This window comes from Protopterus annectens, chromosome 5.part0 (assembly GCF_019279795.1).
Source record: "Protopterus annectens isolate FY-2018-M chromosome 5.part0, PAN1.0, whole genome shotgun sequence".
Lineage (NCBI taxonomy): Eukaryota > Metazoa > Chordata > Ceratodontiformes > Protopteridae > Protopterus > Protopterus annectens.
In genome coordinates, this window is record NC_056735.1 from 112,539,285 (window position 1) to 112,565,245 (window position 25,961).

General features: G+C 34.9%; 1 protein-coding gene across 1 annotated transcript in view; it reads right to left on the bottom strand.

Moving 5' to 3' along the window:
* Window positions 1-25,961, bottom strand: part of EPHA6 (EPH receptor A6) — a 4,848,151-nt gene that overhangs the window by 464,631 nt on the left and 4,357,559 nt on the right. The window contains exon 12 of the mRNA XM_044072160.1: window positions 2,462-2,523. Within this exon, the coding sequence (XP_043928095.1) occupies window positions 2,462-2,523 (62 nt within the window). The remainder of the gene's footprint in view (window positions 1-2,461; window positions 2,524-25,961) is intronic.

A 25,961-nucleotide genomic window follows, 5' to 3' on the forward strand; every position in this document is an offset into this window, starting at 1 on the left:
TTCAGCAATGTTACCTCTGAAGTACCAGAATACATTACAGACCTGCCAGCTTCTTGCTAATGTAGTGGCGTTGAGCTTTACCTGTGATTTAAAGTACTGCAGGTTCAATACTGTGCGCACAAGGGATTTTTTATTTTTTGTTTAAGATGTTGTTCCCTCCCCTTCCAATCTGACATTATGTTCACAACTTATTTATTTATTTAGTGTATGTGGTTGCCTTTAGTTTACTGTTACTGGGGAAGTTTTTGGAGAGGTTTTGTGCCATGCGCTGGAGTTTTCTATCACTTTTGGAGTGTGCTGCAGTCTTATGTTGCCCTATTCCAATGTCAATGTTCTCTATTCATTATTTGAGACAGTCACTGACATAGCTATTTAACACTGTCTGGAAGGTCATATGCTGCTTGACAGTAACAGATTCGATCAGAATGTAGGTTACTAAATTTTATATAATATAACTGTCTGTATAGATAGATAGGTAGACAGATAAAAGTAGGAACTTATAAGATTTGAATTCAGGTCTGCAATACTGCCACTGAGTTGGCCACAGATAATGCTTGGTTGGTAAATGGTTGGTAAATAATGCAGTCTCTTGTGTAAATGGAGCAGATCTTGCCAGCAGGTGTACATTCCTGATAAAAACATTTGCGTGGTCCCATTCTGTATATTTTGAAATATCAGATATTATTCTTATTTAAGTCAAGGGACTTTATGTTATGCCCCCCCCCAATGAAATACAGTATGGGGCACAGCCACAGAGACCCTTCTTATTTGATATTGTACGAACCATACTGGTGGTTAGTACAGGGGTTAAGGCTGTGAGAAGTTCCTGTGGTACAGAGGCCTCCTTTGCCTACTGTGTGACCTTGAGTTAGTCACATAACCATTATGCATTCTTCTTTGGTTTTCCTGGAAAGGGACTATATGTCCAGTGGACCTACATGGCTAGCACACAGTATTATTATTATTATTGCTATGTAGGCCACAACTGCACTTGCTTCTCTCTAGTTACTAATGTAAGCATGACGTTTGAGTACATTCCAGTAACTTCCACTTGCATAATTAGTTACTCCTTGTCCACACCCTTCACTGAAATCACTTGAAGAATCTAAACTTTTATAGAGACTTGTATAAGTAAGCAGGATTCATGGCTGAAACTCCCTAACATCCCTACAACACTGGACTGAACTGGTGGTGTATTATTTACATGACCTAGAGAAAGTAGAAAAACACAAACACATGTAAAAGGACACTAACGTATATAACCAACATCAATAAGCATAAAAACAGTTTTGACATACTCTACAAAATAACTACATCAAAATAATTATGCCTTATTATAAAGCATGCATCATCTCACTATAAGTGAAGAAGCTGGAGCATATATACAGCGAGACGAAGGTGGGTGAAAGAGTGAAAGATGACAGGGATGTGTGTGTGTATGTGTGTGTGTGTGTGTGTGTGTGTGTGTGTGTGTGTGTGTGTGTGTGTGTGTGTATGCATGTGTGTGTGTGTGTGTGTGTGTGTGTGTGTGTGTGTGTGTGTGTGTGTGTGTGTGTGTGTGTGTGTGTGTGTGTGTGTGTGTGTGTGTGTGTGTGTGTGTGTGTGTGTGTGTGTGTGTGTGTGTGTGTGTGTGTGTGTGTGTGTGTGTGTGTGTGTGTGTGTGTGTGTGTGTGTGTGTGTGTGTGTGTGTGTGTGTGTGTGTGTGTGTGTGTGTGTGTGTGTGTGTGTGTGTGTGTGTGTGTGTGTGTGTGTGTGTGTGTGTGTGTGTGTGTGTGTGTGTGTGTGAGATGATCTCACATGTTGTTGTCTGTGTTACTGGTGTTATGCTGGTTATGAATAAAAACAGTAAAATCTATTGAATCTATAAATCTAGTGATTGTGTTTCCTTTCTACTATTTCCAAAACAAGCTATTAAAGGATGTTGGGTGGCTAAAGTTATTGTCTACTCCCTTCATTATGAACAGTCAGAAAACATGAACCATTTTTCATTTTGGTCTACAGTGTTTTAAAAGTAAGAGACATTTTTTTTGCTGATCACATTATTTGTTGTGTGCACTCATTTCTTGCCCCTCATTGGTTCTGAACAGTTCAATCAAGACATTTTTATTACTGGTTTAAAGAATGTTGGTATTCCACATTGCCCTCTAGGGTATTCATTTATCTTGTCTTTCGCAGAGGTGTGATTTGAAAAACATTTGCTAAGCCATGGAGCTACACTTGTACGGCTTCTTCAATTTCATTCAAAGTTCACATATTTTCTTACGTTTTTTTCCCATAATATGCTCACGCTTTGAAGTAACAGTATTATTATATGTAGAAAATGCACCCCAGGAGAAAAGCCAAGACTCGTCTTCAAAATCCATGAATAACATTAGGCAAAAATTAATTTATAGCAAATGATTTAAAATCCCTGCTCAGAAACATTTCTTATTCTAATGTCAGTTAAAAAATGACATCTCACCCGTAGAAAGGAGTCGAGAGAGCCATTCTCCATGTATTCAACAACTATCATTACTGGTCTGCCTGCAAAGACAGCAATGAGAAAAAAAAAATCCATTAGGATTAAAGCAGTAATGCAGAGATGTAATACATTTCCCACTGAGCACCTGTAATGAATGCATTATTTGCTCTGCAGTAATATGGCTTCATTTGCTATCACTCCATTTGTTACTGTAGGCCCATTGCTAAGAAGAGGACTTTTGAGACATTCATATCATAAAAGTTTTTGTTTTCCGTAAGTGTGCTCATTTTTTTTTTTAAAGACAGCACAAATTGTATTTGTAAGACGTTTGCAGAACTTCTTACTCTTTCTAAGCAGTATAGTTTTCCAAGCAAAAAAAAAATACTTTCTGCATGGTTAATCTTATGTTATACATTTATCTAACCTTTATTTAAACTTTGTTTTACTCTTTAATACACAGAAATAATTATATTTGTTCTGGTTTACTGTACTTTCAAAACACATATTGCATTGATGCCAGTGATTTTTCTCAGGACATTATCTGAGACAATAAAACACTAGGGTCTCTTATTCAGGTTAAGTAGCCTTCAGATCCACAGACGCAGGTAAATGTGGTGCACAGGGATTCTGATATATGCCAATTACTACGTAGAGCAACACCAAGCTATAGATGTGTCCACTTGGCCCATGGACAGTAATTGTCAAGAATGAACTTGAAAATCATTCCTCAAATCAGTGGACTATAATAAAGCAGCTTTAGTTAAATGTATTTACTGTAGAAAAATGGAGCTGCATTTCTGCAATTGCACAGAATAACATGATGGACTAAAGCAGAATTACTGAAACATGGCATATAAAACTCAAAAAAGGAAGGCTCAGTCTAGTATCCGTTAGCTATAATTTATAAAAATTAGTTTGCTTCCCATGCATTTTGTACTGTTATTTACAGTTATTCAAATCTAAAGTCCACCACACTGTGAACAGAAAAGTCCTACAATAAGTATTGGCTTCTGTCATTCCTTGTACAATAACTGTTAATTGCTGTTAACAGTAGCATGCCTGCTGCTTTTTACTGCAAACATTTCCAGCTCTCTTTAACCCCCTCTGATCACTGAACAGTAAATATAACAGAATAATTAAATGGCAACACAACTGCACATAATACAACACAGTACCGTAGGCAACATTTAAATCAAAATGAAAGAGACTGAAATGCTGAAATGCCTGACTTAAAACAAACTTGTCTGGCTACCACAGAAAATAACACAGCAATTAATAAAAGCCAAGACTAGCAGACATGTATACATATTACATTTCCCTCTGGCTAGTTTAATGTGTGATAATAGTACTTTGCCTAGAAAAAAAGAACTACAGTCTATGAATCATGAATTACAGCGCGGGGTGGGGTAGTACAACTAAAGCTGCTAATAATGTTGTCCAACAGATGTGATTGGGGCTGCCTGACATTTCCTAAATATTGTGCCTTACCTTATCAAAATGATAAAGTTTATATTTGTAACAACAAAGAGTCTAGAATAAGTGAAGCTGATGACAAAAATATATCACACTGCTTTGCTAGCTGCTTAACCAGTTAAATGATTTTTGGATAAAAACGTAACTGCACACTCGCCCATAATAAAACCATCACAGTAAGCCTGACCAGATTTAAATGAAGAACTTGGGGATACTTTACTTATTGTAAAGCAATATAGTGTGGTAGCAGAGGTTCTCACAACACAGTCAGCAAAAGCCAAGAATAACAGATGTGCATGTGCTGAATTCTCGTCTGAGCTCATGAGTGCCAAAGATTGGTGTAATGCATGAAAAGTCATCCTCCCCTAAGCAATACCAAACACAACAAAGTAAATAATAAAAGAGCAAGGCATAAAAAATGCCCACATCTGTGAGGCAAAATGAATCCAGTCTTAACATGAGCTAGTTTTAGCTCACAAAACTGTTTGCATTGCAGAAGTCTGCATGTATTTCTTATATTTATCATTATTTTGTGTCTGAATTTATACAGATGTACATTTCTTTCTTTCTTTCTTACATTCTCAAAATGCTGATTGCATGATGCATTCTTTCTTAGGTAACTCTTTGCATTCTGTATTTGCATGATATGTTAATTCTGCTCCTGGTTGTCACTCACATTTAAAAAAACAAATGTACATTTTGAATGTAGTTTTTAAGAGTATGAATGCTGCTGCAGCCTTATCTTGTTGACTCTTTTGCCCAGCATGATATTTTCTACTGCAAAGTGGCTAGAACTCTACTCTTCAGTCAGCGTGGAATGCAATATGGAGTGCATTTCAGTTTCTTAACTATTTAAAAATTAAATTATTCATATTTTTTGAAGAAAAAACACATCCTTAGGCCTAAGTTCCATTTATAAGGTCTCTGATGGCTAAGTTAGGTTAGTCACTTTTGGGCCATGGCTTATTTTCTCTTAAAATTATAAAACCACAGGCTGAATCATGATAGGAAAATAACAGGTTTTGCTATCATCATAGGCACTCACTGATTTTTAGTATCTCCTATAACTCATACCGAGATGTCAGCATGTATGCAGTATAACCACATTGGAAGGGGATGTTCATTTCACAGCATACCTCCCAGTTACAATAATATTGCTGGATTCCTAGACTGGCGGTGCTGATTCATTAAAAAAGTAAAGTGGTCTAGACTAAGAACTAAAAAAATGCCTTTTTACCTGTGATGAAAAGTAAAGCTAGTGTATTGCTAGAGTTTGCATATACTGAACATGTTTACTTTAGCCATTGCCACTTTTAAACTTCTGTATTGCAATGTCATTTTAAAAGTGTATGTATCCCATAATGCATTGTATTCTGAGCCTAAAATGACTAAAGTGTTAACACTGATTTTACAATGCTGGCATTTTGTGCAGTATAAAAGCTGTCTCTGACTAAAATGCTGGTGTATCCTGACAATACTGACTCTACCTCTCTAAAAGATCTGCAATTAGTGGAGTACCCCCAGTCTATCCTTGAGCCAGTCCTCTTTGGGATTTACCTCTCTGAGGTCAAAGCTAATGATAAGAGTTTGTGACTACCCAGGTTTATAGAAAACTACAAACTGCCCAGAGGATAGCAGGATAGTACAAGTGGGCCTATTTCAAACAAATAGCTGGTGTCAAAACCATGTACTAAAACGTTCAAAACCATGTACTAAAACGTTCAAAACCATGTACTAAAACGTTCAAAACCATGTACTAAAACGTTCAAAACCATGTACTAAAACGTAATGGCAGGAAGTGTATAATCATATCCTTTAGCAAGTATGACTCCCCTTGTGACTATTATACTGACAAGACACCCCTGAAAATGCATCCTGTAGTTAGATATATGGGAACTTATACTGGAAACGAACTGTCCTTTGATCACCATGTATCCACTATTGTAAGGAAGTCCTGTTTCATTGTACGGCTTATATCTAAAGGTATGGCTACAAACCTATTCTTTATATCTAAAGGTATGGCTACAAATCCATTCTTTATACCTAAAGGTATGGCTACAAACCCATTCTTTACATCTAAAGGTATGGCTACAAACCCATTCTTTATACCTAAAGGTATGGCTACAAACCCATTCTTTACATCTAAAGGTATGGCTACAAACCCATTCTTTATATCTAAAGGTATGGCTACAAACCCATTCTTTATACCTAAAGGTATGGCTACAAACCCATTCTTTATATCTAAAGGTATGGCTACAAACCCATTCTTTATACCTAAAGGTATGGCTACAAACCCATTCTTTATATCTAAAGGTATGGCTACAAACCCATTCTTTACATCTAAAGGTATGGCTACAAACCCATTCTTTATACCTAAAGGTATGGCTACAAACCCATTCTTTATACCTAAAGGTATGGCTACAAACCCATTCTTTACATCTAAAGGTATGGCTACAAACCCATTCTTTATACCTAAAGGTATGGCTACAAACCCATTCTTTACATCTAAAGGTATGGCTACAAACCCATTCTTTACATCTAAAGGTATGGCTACAAACCCATTCTTTACATCTAAAGGTATGGCTACAAACCCATTCTTTATACCTAAAGGTATGGCTACAAACCCATTCTTTATACCTAAAGGTATGGCTACAAACCCATTCTTTACATCTAAAGGTATGGCTACAAACCCATTCTTTATACCTAAAGGTATGGCTACAAACCCATTCTTTACATCTAAAGGTATGGCTACAAACCCATTCTTTATACCTAAAGGTATGGCTACAAACCCATTCTTTATACCTAAAGGTATGGCTACAAACCCATTCTTTATACCTAAAGGTATGGCCACAAACCCATTCTTTACATCTAAAGGTATGGCTACAAACCCATTCTTTATATCTAAAGGTATGGCCACAAACCCATTCTTTATACCTAAAGGTATGGCTACAAACCCATTCTTTACATCTAAAGGTATGGCTACAAACCCATTCTTTATATCTAAAGGTATGGCTACAAACCCATTCTTTATACCTAAAGGTATGGCTACAAACCCATTCTTTATATCTAAAGGTATGGCTACAAACCCATTCTTTATATCTAAAGGTATGGCTACAAACCCATTCTTTATACCTAAAGGTATGGCTACAAACCCATTCTTTATATCTAAAGGTATGGCTACAAACCCATTCTTTATACCTAAAGGTATGGCTACAAACCCATTCTTTACATCTAAAGGTATGGCTACAAACCCATTCTTTACATCTAAAGGTATGGCTACAAACCCATTCTTTATATCTAAAGGTATGGCTACAAACCCATTCTTTATACCTAAAGGTATGGCTACAAACCCATTCTTTATATATAAAGGTATGGCTACAAACCCATTCTTTATACCTAAAGGTATGGCTACAAACCCATTCTTTATACCTAAAGGTATGGCTACAAACCCATTCTTTATATATAAAGGTATGGCTACAAACCCATTCTTTACATCTAAAGGTATGGCTACAAACCCATTCTTTATATGTAAAGGTATGGCTACAAACCCATTCTTTACATCTAAAGGTATGGCTACAAACCCATTCTTTATACCTAAAGGTATGGCTACAAACCCATTCTTTACATCTAAAGGTATGGCTACAAACCCATTCTTTATATGTAAAGGTATGGCTACAAACCCATTCTTTACATCTAAAGGTATGGCTACAAACCCATTCTTTATACCTAAAGGTATGGCCACAAACCCATTCTTTATACCAAAAGGTATGGCTACAAACCCATTCTTTATATCTAAAGGTGTGGCCACAAACCCATTCTTTATATCTAAAGGTATGGCTACAAACCCATTCTTTATATCTAAAGGTATGGCCACAAACCCATTCTTTATATCTAAAGGTATGGCCACAAACCCATTCTTTATATCTAAAGGTATGGCTACAAACCCATTCTTTATATCTAAAGGTATGGCCACAAACCCATTCTTTAAATCTAAAGGTATGGCTACAAACCCATTCTTTATATCTAAAGGTATGGCTACAAACCCATTCTTTATATCTAAAGGTGTGGCCACAAACCCATTCTTTATATCTAAAGGTGTGGCCACAAACCCATTCTTTATATCTAAAGGTATGGCTACAAACCCATTCTTTATATCTAAAGGTATGGCCACAAACCCATTCTTTAAATCTAAAGGTATGGCTACAAACCCATTCTTTATACCTAAAGGTATGGCTACAAACCCATTCTTTATATCTAAAGGTATGGCTACAAACCCATTCTTTATACCTAAAGGTATGGCTACAAACCCATTCTTTATACCTAAAGGTATGGCTACAAACCCATTCTTTATACCTAAAGGTATGGCTACAAACCCATTCTTTATACCTAAAGGTATGGCTACAAACCCATTCTTTATATCTAAAGGTATGGCTACAAACCCATTCTTTACATCTAAAGGTATGGCTACAAACCCATTCTTTATACCTAAAGGTATGGCTACAAACCCATTCTTTATACCTAAAGGTATGGCTACAAACCCATTCTTTATATCTAAAGGTATGGCTACAAACCCATTCTTTATATCTAAAGGTATGGCTACAAACCCATTCTTTATATCTAAAGGTATGGCTACAAACCCATTCTTTATATCTAAAGGTATGGCTACAAACCCATTCTTTATATCTAAAGGTATGGCTACAAACCCATTCTTTATATCTAAAGGTATGGCTACAAACCCATTCTTTATATCTAAAGGTATGGCTACAAACCCATTCTTTATATCTAAAGGTATGGCTACAAACCCATTCTTTATATCTAAAGGTATGGCTACAAACCCATTCTTTATATCTAAAGGTATGGCTACAAACCCATTCTTTATATCTAAAGGTATGGCTACAAACCCATTCTTTATATCTAAAGGTATGGCTACAAACCCATTCTTTATATCTAAAGGTATGGCTACAAACCCATTCTTTATACCTAAAGGTATGGCTACAAACCCATTCTTTATATCTAAAGGTATGGCTACAAACCCATTCTTTATATCTAAAGGTATGGCTACAAACCCATTCTTTATACCTAAAGGTATGGCTACAAACCCATTCTTTATACCTAAAGGTATGGCTACAAACCCATTCTTTATACCTAAAGGTATGGCTACAAACCCATTCTTTATATCTAAAGGTATGGCTACAAACCCATTCTTTATATCTAAAGGTATGGCTACAAACCCATTCTTTATATCTAAAGGTATGGCTACAAACCCATTCTTTATATCTAAAGGTATGGCTACAAACCCATTCTTTATATCTAAAGGTATGGCTACAAACCCATTCTTTATACCTAAAGGTATGGCTACAAACCCATTCTTTATACCTAAAGGTATGGCTACAAACCCATTCTTTATATCTAAAGGTATGGCTACAAACCCATTCTTTATATCTAAAGGTATGGCTACAAACCCATTCTTTATACCTAAAGGTATGGCTACAAACCCATTCTTTATATCTAAAGGTATGGCTACAAACCCATTCTTTATACCTAAAGGTATGGCTACAAACCCATTCTTTATATCTAAAGGTATGGCTACAAACCCATTCTTTATATCTAAAGGTATGGCTACAAACCCATTCTTTATATCTAAAGGTATGGCTACAAACCCATTCTTTATACCTAAAGGTATGGCTACAAACCCATTCTTTATATCTAAAGGTATGGCTACAAACCCATTCTTTATACCTAAAGGTATGGCTACAAACCCATTCTTTATATCTAAAGGTATGGCTACAAACCCATTCTTTATACCTAAAGGTATGGCTACAAACCCATTCTTTATATCTAAAGGTATGGCTACAAACCCATTCTTTACATCTAAAGGTATGGCTACAAACCCATTCTTTACATCTAAAGGTATGGCTACAAACCCATTCTTTATATCTAAAGGTATGGCTACAAACCCATTCTTTATATCTAAAGGTATGGCTACAAACCCATTCTTTATATCTAAAGGTATGGCTACAAACCCATTCTTTATATCTAAAGGTATGGCTACAAACCCATTCTTTATATCTAAAGGTATGGCTACAAACCCATTCTTTATATCTAAAGGTATGGCTACAAACCCATTCTTTATATCTAAAGGTATGGCTACAAACCCATTCTTTATACCTAAAGGTATGGCTACAAACCCATTCTTTATATCTAAAGGTATGGCTACAAACCCATTCTTTATATCTAAAGGTATGGCTACAAACCCATTCTTTATATCTAAAGGTATGGCTACAAACCCATTCTTTATATCTAAAGGTATGGCTACAAACCCATTCTTTATATCTAAAGGTATGGCTACAAACCCATTCTTTATATCTAAAGGTATGGCTACAAACCCATTCTTTATATCTAAAGGTATGGCTACAAACCCATTCTTTATATCTAAAGGTATGGCTACAAACCCATTCTTTATATCTAAAGGTATGGCTACAAACCCATTCTTTATATCTAAAGGTATGGCTACAAACCCATTCTTTATACCTAAAGGTATGGCTACAAACCCATTCTTTATATCTAAAGGTATGGCTACAAACCCATTCTTTATATCTAAAGGTATGGCTACAAACCCATTCTTTATATCTAAAGGTATGGCTACAAACCCATTCTTTATACCTAAAGGTATGGCTACAAACCCATTCTTTATATCTAAAGGTATGGCTACAAACCCATTCTTTATATCTAAAGGTATGGCTACAAACCCATTCTTTATATCTAAAGGTATGGCTACAAACCCATTCTTTATATCTAAAGGTATGGCTACAAACCCATTCTTTATATCTAAAGGTATGGCTACAAACCCATTCTTTATATCTAAAGGTATGGCTACAAACCCATTCTTTATATCTAAAGGTATGGCTACAAACCCATTCTTTATACCTAAAGGTATGGCTACAAACCCATTCTTTATATCTAAAGGTATGGCTACAAACCCATTCTTTATATCTAAAGGTATGGCTACAAACCCATTCTTTATACCTAAAGGTATGGCTACAAACCCATTCTTTATATCTAAAGGTATGGCTACAAACCCATTCTTTATATCTAAAGGTATGGCTACAAACCCATTCTTTATATCTAAAGGTATGGCTACAAACCCATTCTTTATATCTAAAGGTATGGCTACAAACCCATTCTTTATATCTAAAGGTATGGCTACAAACCCATTCTTTATATCTAAAGGTATGGCTACAAACCCATTCTTTATACCTAAAGGTATGGCTACAAACCCATTCTTTATATCTAAAGGTATGGCTACAAACCCATTCTTTATATCTAAAGGTATGGCTACAAACCCATTCTTTATATCTAAAGGTATGGCTACAAACCCATTCTTTATATCTAAAGGTATGGCTACAAACCCATTCTTTATATCTAAAGGTATGGCTACAAACCCATTCTTTATATCTAAAGGTATGGCTACAAACCCATTCTTTATACCTAAAGGTATGGCTACAAACCCATTCTTTATATCTAAAGGTATGGCTACAAACCCATTCTTTATATCTAAAGGTATGGCTACAAACCCATTCTTTATATCTAAAGGTATGGCTACAAACCCATTCTTTATATCTAAAGGTATGGCTACAAACCCATTCTTTATATCTAAAGGTATGGCTACAAACCCATTCTTTATATCTAAAGGTATGGCTACAAACCCATTCTTTATATCTAAAGGTATGGCTACAAACCCATTCTTTATATCTAAAGGTATGGCTACAAACCCATTCTTTATATCTAAAGGTGTGGCTACAAACCCATTCTTTATATCTAAAGGTATGGCTACAAACCCATTCTTTATATCTAAAGGTATGGCTACAAACCCATTCTTTATATCTAAAGGTATGGCTACAAACCCATTCTTTATATCTAAAGGTATGGCTACAAACCCATTCTTTATATCTAAAGGTATGGCCACAAACCCATTCTTTATACATCTAAAGGTATGGCTACAAACCCATTCTTTATATCTAAAGGTATGGCTACAAACCCATTCTTTATATCTAAAGGTATGGCTACAAACCCATTCTTTATATCTAAAGGTATGGCTACAAACCCATTCTTTATATCTAAAGGTATGGCTACAAACCCATTCTTTATATCTAAAGGTATGGCTACAAACCCATTCTTTATATCTAAAGGTATGGCTACAAACCCATTCTTTATATCTAAAGGTATGGCTACAAACCCATTCTTTATATCTAAAGGTATGGCTACAAACCCATTCTTTATATATAAAGGTATGGCTACAAACCCATTCTTTATATCTAAAGGTATGGCTACAAACCCATTCTTTATATCTAAAGGTGGCTTTATATCTAAAGGTATGGCTACAAACCCATTCTTTATATCTAAAGGTATGGCTACAAACCCATTCTTTATATCTAAAGGTATGGCTACAAACCCATTCTTTATATCTAAAGGTATGGCTACAAACCCATTCTTTATATCTAAAGGTATGGCTACAAACCCATTCTTTATATCTAAAGGTATGGCTACAAACCCATTCTTTATACCTAAAGGTATGGCTACAAACCCATTCTTTATATCTAAAGGTATGGCTACAAACCCATTCTTTATATCTAAAGGTATGGCTACAAACCCATTCTTTATATCTAAAGGTATGGCTACAAACCCATTCTTTATATCTAAAGGTATGGCTACAAACCCATTCTTTATATCTAAAGGTATGGCTACAAACCCATTCTTTATATCTAAAGGTATGGCTACAAACCCATTCTTTATATCTAAAGGTATGGCTACAAACCCATTCTTTATATCTAAAGGTATGGCTACAAACCCATTCTTTATATCTAAAGGTATGGCTACAAACCCATTCTTTATATCTAAAGGTATGGCTACAAACCCATTCTTTATATCTAAAGGTATGGCTACAAACCCATTCTTTATATCTAAAGGTATGGCTACAAACCCATTGTTTATATCTAAAGGTATGGCCACAAACCCATTCTTCATATCTAAAGGTATGGCTACAAACCCATTCTTTATATATAAAGGTATGGCTACAAACCCATTCTTTATATCTAAAGGTATGGCTACAAACCCATTCTTTATATCTAAAGGTATGGCTACAAACCCATTCTTTATATCTAAAGGTATGGCTACAAACCCATTCTTTATATCTAAAGGTATGGCTACAAACCCATTCTTTATACCTAAAGGTATGGCTACAAACCCATTCTTTATATCTAAAGGTATGGCTACAAACCCATTCTTTATATCTAAAGGTATGGCTACAAACCCATTCTTTATATCTAAAGGTATGGCTACAAACCCATTCTTTATATCTAAAGGTATGGCTACAAACCCATTCTTTATACCTAAAGGTATGGCTACAAACCCATTCTTTATATCTAAAGGTATGGCTACAAACCCATTCTTTATATCTAAAGGTATGGCTACAAACCCATTCTTTATATCTAAAGGTATGGCTACAAACCCATTCTTTATATCTAAAGGTATGGCTACAAACCCATTCTTTATATCTAAAGGTATGGCTACAAACCCATTCTTTATATCTAAAGGTATGGCTACAAACCCATTCTTTATATCTAAAGGTATGGCTACAAACCCATTCTTTATATCTAAAGGTATGGCTACAAACCCATTCTTTATACCTAAAGGTATGGCTACAAACCCATTCTTTATATCTAAAGGTATGGCTACAAACCCATTCTTTATATCTAAAGGTATGGCTACAAACCCATTCTTTATATCTAAAGGTATGGCTACAAACCCATTCTTTATATCTAAAGGTATGGCTACAAACCCATTCTTTATATCTAAAGGTATGGCTACAAACCCATTCTTTATATCTAAAGGTATGGCTACAAACCCATTCTTTATATCTAAAGGTATGGCTACAAACCCATTCTTTATATCTAAAGGTATGGCTACAAACCCATTCTTTATACCTAAAGGTATGGCTACAAACCCATTCTTTATATCTAAAGGTATGGCTACAAACCCATTCTTTATATCTAAAGGTATGGCTACAAACCCATTCTTTATATCTAAAGGTATGGCTACAAACCCATTCTTTATATCTAAAGGTATGGCTACAAACCCATTCTTTATATCTAAAGGTATGGCTACAAACCCATTCTTTATACCTAAAGGTATGGCTACAAACCCATTCTTTATATCTAAAGGTATGGCTACAAACCCATTCTTTATACCTAAAGGTATGGCTACAAACCCATTCTTTATACCTAAAGGTATGGCTACAAACCCATTCTTTATATCTAAAGGTATGGCTACAAACCCATTCTTTATATCTAAAGGTATGGCTACAAACCCATTCTTTATATCTAAAGGTATGGCTACAAACCCATTCTTTATATCTAAAGGTATGGCTACAAACCCATTCTTTATATCTAAAGGTATGGCTACAAACCCATTCTTTATACCTAAAGGTATGGCTACAAACCCATTCTTTATATCTAAAGGTATGGCTACAAACCCATTCTTTATATCTAAAGGTATGGCTACAAACCCATTCTTTATATCTAAAGGTATGGCTACAAACCCATTCTTTATATCTAAAGGTATGGCTACAAACCCATTCTTTATATCTAAAGGTATGGCTACAAACCCATTCTTTATACCTAAAGGTATGGCTACAAACCCATTCTTTATATCTAAAGGTATGGCTACAAACCCATTCTTTATATCTAAAGGTATGGCTACAAACCCATTCTTTATACCTAAAGGTATGGCTACAAACCCATTCTTTATATCTAAAGGTATGGCTACAAACCCATTCTTTATACCTAAAGGTATGGCTACAAACCCATTCTTTATATCTAAAGGTATGGCTACAAACCCATTCTTTATATCTAAAGGTATGGCTACAAACCCATTCTTTATATCTAAAGGTATGGCTACAAACCCATTCTTTATATCTAAAGGTATGGCTACAAACCCATTCTTTATATCTAAAGGTATGGCTACAAACCCATTCTTTATATCTAAAGGTATGGCTACAAACCCATTCTTTATACCTAAAGGTATGGCTACAAACCCATTCTTTATATCTAAAGGTATGGCTACAAACCCATTCTTTATATCTAAAGGTATGGCTACAAACCCATTCTTTATATCTAAAGGTATGGCTACAAACCCATTCTTTATATCTAAAGGTATGGCTACAAACCCATTCTTTATATCTAAAGGTATGGCTACAAACCCATTCTTTATATCTAAAGGTATGGCTACAAACCCATTCTTTATATCTAAAGGTATGGCTACAAACCCATTCTTTATATCTAAAGGTATGGCTACAAACCCATTCTTTATATCTAAAGGTATGGCTACAAACCCATTCTTTATATCTAAAGGTATGGCTACAAACCCATTCTTTATACCTAAAGGTATGGCTACAAACCCATTCTTTATATCTAAAGGTATGGCTACAAACCCATTCTTTATATCTAAAGGTATGGCTACAAACCCATTCTTTATATCTAAAGCTATGGCTACAAACCCATTCTTTATATCTAAAGGTATGGCTACAAACCCATTCTTTATATCTAAAGGTATGGCTACAAACCCATTCTTTATATCTAAAGGTATGGCTACAAACCCATTCTTTATATCTAAAGGTATGGCTACAAACCTATTCTTTATATCTAAAGGTATGGCTACAAACCCATTCTTTATATCTAAAGGTATGGCTACAAACCCATTCTTTATATCTAAAGGTATGGCTACAAACCCATTCTTTATATCTAAAGGTATGGCTACAAACCCATTCTTTATAAAATAAATCCACACTTTAATTACAATAATAATTTAAAAACATCTTTAAAAGTTGATTAAAAACATTATTTTGTAACACCATTTAAAATAATTTAAAATGCTTTCTACATTAAATGTGAATGAAGCATGTGAATCTGGGTTTAAAATGACACCATCTTGTGGCCATAGTGTTTAATTACAACTGAACCAACAGCTGGTAATATAAAATCCTGAGAAGGGTATGTTTCTTGTAATTTACAAAAAGAACATAACAAAAAGTTTTGAACATTGTTTTAGCTCTTTGTATTAGAGTTTTGCAGCTCTCAACTTCAATACTGGAGCTAATGATACCATGTCATTCAGCCCTAAATTACGGTTAGCATCTAAAAGAATTGCCAATACAGTTCCTTGTATTCAATAAGTGTTTCCCACATCCCACCTCTTTTAGTGGGGACAACTTCAAGTATAAAAAGAATAACCTGATGTGTTACATTTGGCTGAATGCTTGCTAAGTGCTTTTCTCATTCATCACCTTGACATCGTATAAGTGCTCATATATTCTCTGTCTGAGCTTTGGCTTTTACAAACAGCCAGATATATGATGCCTTTGGTGTCACAGTTAGCAAATGTATTCAATTGCAAGGTCATATTTCTTGCTTCTAAAAAATTGTTTCACCACAATGCAAATGTGTGCAGTATTTACATCTCACATTTGTATAATCCTTTCTTGGTTCTATTGCTACTGTTCTGTGTGTTGACATTTGTCCTTCCTTCCAAGTAGTTTTTGCTCTTCCCTTTCCGATAGACATGGGACAACTCTTTATCGAAATATGTTCAAGGTCTGAAAATTTCTAAAAACTATGCCATTCTTTATAAAATGTTCCTAACAAAGGCTGATTGTTCATTGAAGGTTGTAATTAACCCATTCTTTTTGCCCCAAAATTACTTGCTTGTCCTTTATTGTGGGTTAATTGTTCTTCTTCACCTAAAATAGGTGCAAATACATCTGTTCTTTTGTGTTGACTTCTTCTAGTATTTTGTTGAACATTTCCAAAGGTACCCCTGGCTAAACCCATTCTTTATATCTAAGAAGTTGGTTGTCAAACCCATTCTTTATATCTAAAGGTATGGCTACAAACCCATTCTTTATACCTAAAGGTATGGCTACAAACCCATTCTTTATATCTAAAGGTATGGCTACAAACCCATTCTTTATACCTAAAGGTATGGCTACAAACCCATTCTTTATATCTAAAGGTATGGCTACAAACCCATTCTTTATATCTAAAGGTATGGCTACAAACCCATTCTTTATATCTAAAGGTATGGCTACAAACCCATTCTTTATATCTAAAGGTATGGCTACAAACCCATTCTTTATATCTAAAGGTATGGCTACAAACCCATTCTTTATACCTAAAGGTATGGCTACAAACCCATTCTTTATACCTAAAGGTATGGCTACAAACCCATTCTTTATACCTAAAGGTATGGCTACAAACCCATTCTTTATATCTAAAGGTATGGCTACAAACCCATTCTTTATATCTAAAGGTATGGCTACAAACCCATTCTTTATATCTAAAGGTATGGCTACAAACCCATTCTTTATATCTAAAGGTATGGCTACAAACCCATTCTTTATATCTAAAGGTATGGCTACAAACCCATTCTTTATATCTAAAGGTATGGCTACAAACCCATTCTTTATATCTAAAGGTATGGCTACAAACCCATTCTTTATACCTAAAGGTATGGCTACAAACCCATTCTTTATATCTAAAGGTATGGCTACAAACCCATTCTTTATACCTAAAGGTATGGCTACAAACCCATTCTTTATATCTAAAGGTATGGCTACAAACCCATTCTTTATACCTAAAGGTATGGCTACAAACCCATTCTTTATATCTAAAGGTATGGCTACAAACCCATTCTTTATATCTAAAGGTATGGCTACAAACCCATTCTTTATATCTAAAGGTATGGCTACAAACCCATTCTTTATATCTAAAGGTATGGCTACAAACCCATTCTTTATATCTAAAGGTATGGCTACAAACCCATTCTTTATATCTAAAGGTATGGCTACAAACCCATTCTTTATACCTAAAGGTATGGCTACAAACCCATTCTTTATATCTAAAGGTATGGCTACAAACCCATTCTTTATATCTAAAGGTATGGCTACAAACCCATTCTTTATATCTAAAGGTATGGCTACAAACCCATTCTTTATATCTAAAGGTATGGCTACAAACCCATTCTTTATATCTAAAGGTATGGCTACAAACCCATTCTTTATATCTAAAGGTATGGCTACAAACCCATTCTTTATATCTAAAGGTATGGCTACAAACCCATTCTTTATATCTAAAGGTATGGCTACAAACCCATTCTTTATATCTAAAGGTATGGCTACAAACCCATTCTTTATATCTAAAGGTATGGCTACAAACCCATTCTTTATATCTAAAGGTATGGCTACAAACCCATTCTTTATATCTAAAGGTATGGCTACAAACCCATTCTTTATATCTAAAGGTATGGCTACAAACCCATTCTTTATACCTAAAGGTATGGCTACAAACCCATTCTTTATATCTAAAGGTATGGCTACAAACCCATTCTTTATATCTAAAGGTATGGCTACAAACCCATTCTTTATACCTAAAGGTATGGCTACAAACCCATTCTTTATACCTAAAGGTATGGCTACAAACCCATTCTTTATACCTAAAGGTATGGCTACAAACCCATTCTTTATATCTAAAGGTATGGCTACAAACCCATTCTTTATATCTAAAGGTATGGCTACAAACCCATTCTTTATACCTAAAGGTATGGCTACAAACCCATTCTTTATATCTAAAGGTATGGCTACAAACCCATTCTTTATATCTAAAGGTATGGCTACAAACCCATTCTTTATATCTAAAGGTATGGCTACAAACCCATTCTTTATATCTAAAGGTATGGCTACAAACCCATTCTTTATATCTAAAGGTATGGCTACAAACCCATTCTTTATATCTAAAGGTATGGCTACAAACCCATTCTTTATATCTAAAGGTATGGCTACAAACCCATTCTTTATATCTAAAGGTATGGCTACAAACCCATTCTTTATATCTAAAGGTATGGCTACAAACCCATTCTTTATATCTAAAGGTATGGCTACAAACCCATTCTTTATATCTAAAGGTATGGCTACAAACCCATTCTTTATATCTAAAGGTATGGCTACAAACCCATTCTTTATATCTAAAGGTATGGCTACAAACCCATTCTTTATACCTAAAGGTATGGCTACAAACCCATTCTTTATATCTAAAGGTATGGCTACAAACCCATTCTTTACATCTAAAGGTATGGCTACAAACCCATTCTTTATATCTAAAGGTATGGCTACAAACCCATTCTTTATATCTAAAGGTATGGCTACAAACCCATTCTTTATATCTAAAGGTATGGCTACAAACCCATTCTTTATACCTAAAGGTATGGCTACAAACCCATTCTTTATATCTAAAGGTATGGCTACAAACCCATTCTTTATACCTAAAGGTATGGCTACAAACCCATTCTTTATACCTAAAGGTATGGCTACAAACCCATTCTTTATATCTAAAGGTATGGCTACAAACCCATTCTTTATATCTAAAGGTATGGCTACAAACCCATTCTTTATATCTAAAGGTATGGCTACAAACCCATTCTTTATATCTAAAGGTATGGCTACAAACCCATTCTTTATACCTAAAGGTATGGCTACAAACCCATTCTTTATATCTAAAGGTATGGCTACAAACCCATTCTTTATACCTAAAGGTATGGCTACAAACCCATTCTTTATATCTAAAGGTATGGCTACAAACCCATTCTTTATATCTAAAGGTATGGCTACAAACCCATTCTTTATACCTAAAGGTATGGCTACAAACCCATTCTTTATATCTAAAGGTATGGCTACAAACCCATTCTTTATATATAAAGGTATGGCTACAAACCCATTCTTTATACCTAAAGGTATGGCTACAAACCCATTCTTTATATCTAAAGGTATGGCTACAAACCCATTCTTTATACCTAAAGGTATGGCTACAAACCCATTCTTTATATATAAAGGTATGGCTACAAACCCATTCTTTATACCTAAAGGTATGGCTACAAACCCATTCTTTATATCTAAAGGTATGGCTACAAACCCATTCTTTATACCTAAAGGTATGGCTACAAACCCATTCTTTATACCTAAAGGTATGGCTACAAACCCATTCTTTATATCTAAAGGTATGGCTACAAACCCATTCTTTATACCTAAAGGTATGGCTACAAACCCATTCTTTATATCTAAAGGTATGGCTACAAACCCATTCTTTATATCTAAAGGTATGGCTACAAACCCATTCTTTATATATAAAGGTATGGCTACAAACCCATTCTTTATATCTAAAGGTATGGCTACAAACCCATTCTTTATATCTAAAGGTATGGCTACAAACCCATTCTTTATACCTAAAGGTATGGCTACAAACCCATTCTTTATACCTAAAGGTATGGCTACAAACCCATTCTTTATATCTAAAGGTATGGCTACAAACCCATTCTTTATATCTAAAGGTATGGCTACAAACCCATTCTTTACATCTAAAGGTATGGCTACAAACCCATTCTTTATATCTAAAGGTATGGCTACAAACCCATTCTTTATACCTAAAGGTATGGCTACAAACCCATTCTTTATATCTAAAGGTATGGCTACAAACCCATTCTTTATATCTAAAGGTATGGCTACAAACCCATTCTTTATACCTAAAGGTATGGCCACAAACCCATTCTTTATATCTAAAGGTATGGCTACAAACCCATTCTTTATATCTAAAGGTATGGCTACAAACCCATTCTTTATATCTAAAGGTATGGCCACAAACCCATTCTTTATATCTAAAGGTGTGGCCACAAACCCATTCTTTATACCTAAAGGTATGGCTACAAACCCATTCTTTATATCTAAAGGTATGGCTACAAACCCATTCTTTATATCTAAAGGTATGGCTACAAACCCATTCTTTACATCTAAAGGTATGGCTACAAACCCATTCTTTATACCTAAAGGTATGGCTACAAACCCATTCTTTATATCTAAAGGTATGGCTACAAACCCATTCTTTATATCTAAAGGTATGGCTACAAACCCATTCTTTATATCTAAAGGTATGGCTACAAACCCATTCTTTATATCTAAAGGTATGGCTACAAACCCATTCTTTATATCTAAAGGTATGGCTACAAACCCATTCTTTATATCTAAAGGTATGGCTACAAACCCATTCTTTATATCTAAAGGTATGGCTACAAACCCATTCTTTATATCTAAAGGTATGGCTACAAACCCATTCTTTATATCTAAAGGTATGGCTACAAACCCATTCTTTATATCTAAAGGTATGGCTACAAACCCATTCTTTATACCTAAAGGTATGGCTACAAACCCATTCTTTATATCTAAAGGTATGGCTACAAACCCATTCTTTATATCTAAAGGTATGGCTACAAACCCATTCTTTATATCTAAAGGTATGGCTACAAACCCATTCTTTATATCTAAAGGTATGGCTACAAACCCATTCTTTATATCTAAAGGTATGGCTACAAACCCATTCTTTATATCTAAAGGTATGGCTACAAACCCATTCTTTATATCTAAAGGTATGGCTACAAACCCATTCTTTATACCTAAAGGTATGGCTACAAACCCATTCTTTATATCTAAAGGTATGGCTACAAACCCATTCTTTATACCTAAAGGTATGGCTACAAACCCATTCTTTATATCTAAAGGTATGGCTACAAACCCATTCTTTATACCTAAAGGTATGGCTACAAACCCATTCTTTATATCTAAAGGTATGGCTACAAACCCATTCTTTACATCTAAAGGTATGGCTACAAACCCATTCTTTATATCTAAAGGTATGGCTACAAACCCATTCTTTATATCTAAAGGTATGGCTACAAACCCATTCTTTATACCTAAAGGTATGGCTACAAACCCATTCTTTATATCTAAAGGTATGGCTACAAACCCATTCTTTACATCTAAAGGTATGGCTACAAACCCATTCTTTATATCTAAAGGTATGGCTACAAACCCATTCTTTATATCTAAAGGTATGGCTACAAACCCATTCTTTATACCTAAAGGTATGGCTACAAACCCATTCTTTATACCTAAAGGTATGGCTACAAACCCATTCTTTATATCTAAAGGTATGGCTACAAACCCATTCTTTATACCTAAAGGTATGGCTACAAACCCATTCTTTATATCTAAAGGTATGGCTACAAACCCATTCTTTATACCTAAAGGTATGGCTACAAACCCATTCTTTATACCTAAAGGTATGGCTACAAACCCATTCTTTACATCTAAAGGTATGGCTACAAACCCATTCTTTATATCTAAAGGTATGGCTACAAACCCATTCTTTATATCTAAAGGTATGGCTACAAACCCATTCTTTATACCTAAAGGTATGGCTACAAACCCATTCTTTATATGTAAAGGTATGGCTACAAACCCATTCTTTATACCTAAAGGTATGGCTACAAACCCATTCTTTATATATAAAGGTATGGCTACAAACCCATTCTTTATACCTAAAGGTATGGCTAAAAACCCATTCTTTATAGCTAAAGGTATGGCTACAAACCCATTCTTTACATCTAAAGGTATGGCTACAAACCCATTCTTTATACCTAAAGGTATGGCTACAAACCCATTCTTTATATGTAAAGGTATGGCTACAAACCCATTCTTTACATCTAAAGGTATGGCTACAAACCCATTCTTTATATCTAAAGGTATGGCTACAAACCCATTCTTTATACCTAAAGGTATGGCTACAAACCCATTCTTTATAGCTAAAGGTATGGCTACAAACCCATTCTTTACATCTAAAGGTATGGCTACAAACCCATTCTTTATAGCTAAAGGTATGGCTAAAAACCCATTCTTTATAGCTAAAGGTATGGCTACAAACCCATTCTTTACATCTAAAGGTATGGCTACAAACCCATTCTTTATACCTAAAGGTATGGCTACAAACCCATTCTTTATATGTAAAGGTATGGCTACAAACCCATTCTTTACATCTAAAGGTATGGCTACAAATCCATTCTTTATATCTAAAGGTATGGCTACAAATCCATTCTTTACCTCTAAAGGTATGGCTACAAACCCATTCTTTATATCTAAAGGTATGGCTACAAACCCATTCTTTACATCTAAAGGTATGGCTACAAACCCATTCTTTTTATCTAAATGTATGGCTACAAACCCATTCTTTATATGTAAAGGTATGGCTACAAACCCATTCTTTATACCTAAAGGTATGGCTACAAACCCATTCTTTATACCTAAAGGTATGGCTACAAACCCATTCTTTACATCTAAAGGTATGGCTACAAACCCATTCTTTATATCTAAAGGTATGGCTACAAACCCATTCTTTATAGCTAAAGGTATGGCTACAAACCCATTCTTTATATGTAAAGGTATGGCTACAAACCCATTCTTTATATGTAAAGGTATGGCTACAAACCCATTCTTTATACCTAAAGGTATGGCTACAAACCCATTCTTTATATCTAAAGGTATGGCTACAAACCCATTCTTTATATATAAAGGTATGGCTACAAACCCATTCTTTATATCTAAAGGTATGGCTACAAACCCATTCTTTATATCTAAAGGTATGGCTACAAACCCATTCTTTATACCTAAAGGTATGGCCTCAAACCCATTCTTTATATCTAAAGGTATGGCTACAAACCCATTCTTTATACCTAAAGGTATGGCTACAAACCCATTCTTTATAGCTAAAGGTATGGCTACAAACCCATTCTTTATATGTAAAGGTATGGCTACAAACCCATTCTTTATATGTAAAGGTATGGCTACAAACCCATTCTTTACATCTAAAGGTATGGCTACAAACCCATTCTTTACATCTAAAGGTATGGCTACAAACCCATTCTTTTTATCTAAATGTATGGCTACAAACCCATTCTTTATATCTAAAGGTATGGCTACAAACCCATTCTTTATATCTAAAGGTATGGCTACAAACCCATTCTTTATATCTAAAGGTATGGCTACAAACCCATTCTTTATAGCTAAAGGTATGGCCACAAACCCATTCTTTATACCTAAAGGTATGGCTACAAACCCATTCTTTATATGTAAAGGTATGGCTACAAACCCATTCTTTATATGTAAAGGTATGGCTACAAACCCATTCTTTATATCTAAAGGTATGGCTACAAACCCATTCTTTACTACTTTGCACTAATTAGCCTGATCGTAATGTATAATCCTCTTTCATTATGAACCTGAATACATACTTTCACAACTGGTACGGCCAACACATTTTCTCACTAAAACAAAAATTAAGTGCATAAATCACAAAAATTCCACGTCATCTTTAAGTGTTGTCTCTCTTCTTGGTATCATACAGGTGTTCAGAGGTGACCTCTCCCTTTTGTATAGAGCATCAACAGGCCTTATCCTGTATGACCCAGTCCAAATTTGCAAGTCCAGTGGTATCATAAATAACTGTTCTAGGGACCTAATTTTTGTTTTTGTAAAATTAATAAACTATATTGGAGGGATAGGTATGTATCATAGAGAATAACTATTCCCAAAGAACTGTCTTCCACTCCATTTAAAGCAAAGTACTACTCCTACTATATTCAAATGTAATTTGGGTAAATGGATGGATGGCTAGAAATTCACTCCAAGTTTATCACTACTAGACCTCTTGGATAGGAAAAACATGTAATTTACTGAACACATATTTGTTCAGCCATCTTTAAATATTTATATTGCAAAATATAAGAGATAATAATTGCTTTGGAAAATGCAAGGCTTGACTTCTTAAGATACACACAAATCAATAACCTGTTAAATATCTATGACCTATAACTAATCTGTCAAGCTAAGCTATGACTTGTAAAATGGGCTTAATTGCCAGAATAAAGGAGTTTGGTACAGATGAGTTTGATGAAGTTCATCTCCTTAATTTCAAGCCAGTAAAGATTAAAATAAAACTAAATGCTGCCTGGATATACCTTGAGCACACCCAGGAGGATGCCATGTCTTATGGTGTCTTAATCAGAGACAGAGTAAAATAATGCAAAGCTTTGGCATAACAGAAGTTGAACCTTAACCAAATGAGGAGTATGCTCCAACGTTCACAGTAAATAAGGAAAATGTCTGTGTCTGAATATGTGCACATTTAAAAGAGGCACATAATGTGGCTGTGTGAGAAAGGCTACACTAAAAGACAAAACGTCTCACGCTGTATGCTCTCAGTGAATTTTGGCAAATATCCCCTAAAATAGGCAAAAGTGGACAGACTTCATTATTCCAATGACAAGAGTCTGTTTTCGAGGCTGCCATTTGGCATACCTCATATATTTAGAGTGAAATGAATGATTTACTTAACAGGCTTGAGTGTGTTTTTTTGTTGTTATGGACATCCTTATATTTGGCCCTGGTAAAGAAAACCATAACTCTAGGTTTGAAGCAGTGATTCAAATTAACTGCTAACAACAGACCCATTACTAGCATTTTATGAGGTCACTACACAAGCAATGGTAAGTGCTCATGCTAATAGCTATGGTGTGGGTAAACTATACCTATGATTGATAAAGTCACCCTCGGAAATGTTCGGGCAGTATATCATTAATATGTCTGAGTTAAGCAATGATATGCCGTTAGAAATACAAAATTGTAGATAATTTGTTGAACATAAGATTAGTCTAATGCAACCAATAATTAGAAATTCTTTCCCTGCATTCATTGAGTTACCCATTATTCTAACGCACCAGAATATAATTGGAAAGGGACTTCTGTCTAAAACATATAAGGTACTTAAGAAATCAACAGTATGTTACAGAAAAAGCTACTGGGATTATTTAAATTGGTAGTAATGTCTTATACGCATACCATTATAGTGGCCTGTATGCCATTAATACCGATAATAATGTCTTATATTGTAAGCGTCCATTAATTTTATTCCCTAATCAGCCTAGCTCAGCCACATGCTTGGTTGTAATAGAAATGCTCATCTTTATTATTACGGCATATCCCTGCCTATTCCTTGGATGTCAGACTTTTAACTCGATAGTGGGGCTGGTTGACTGCGTGCAA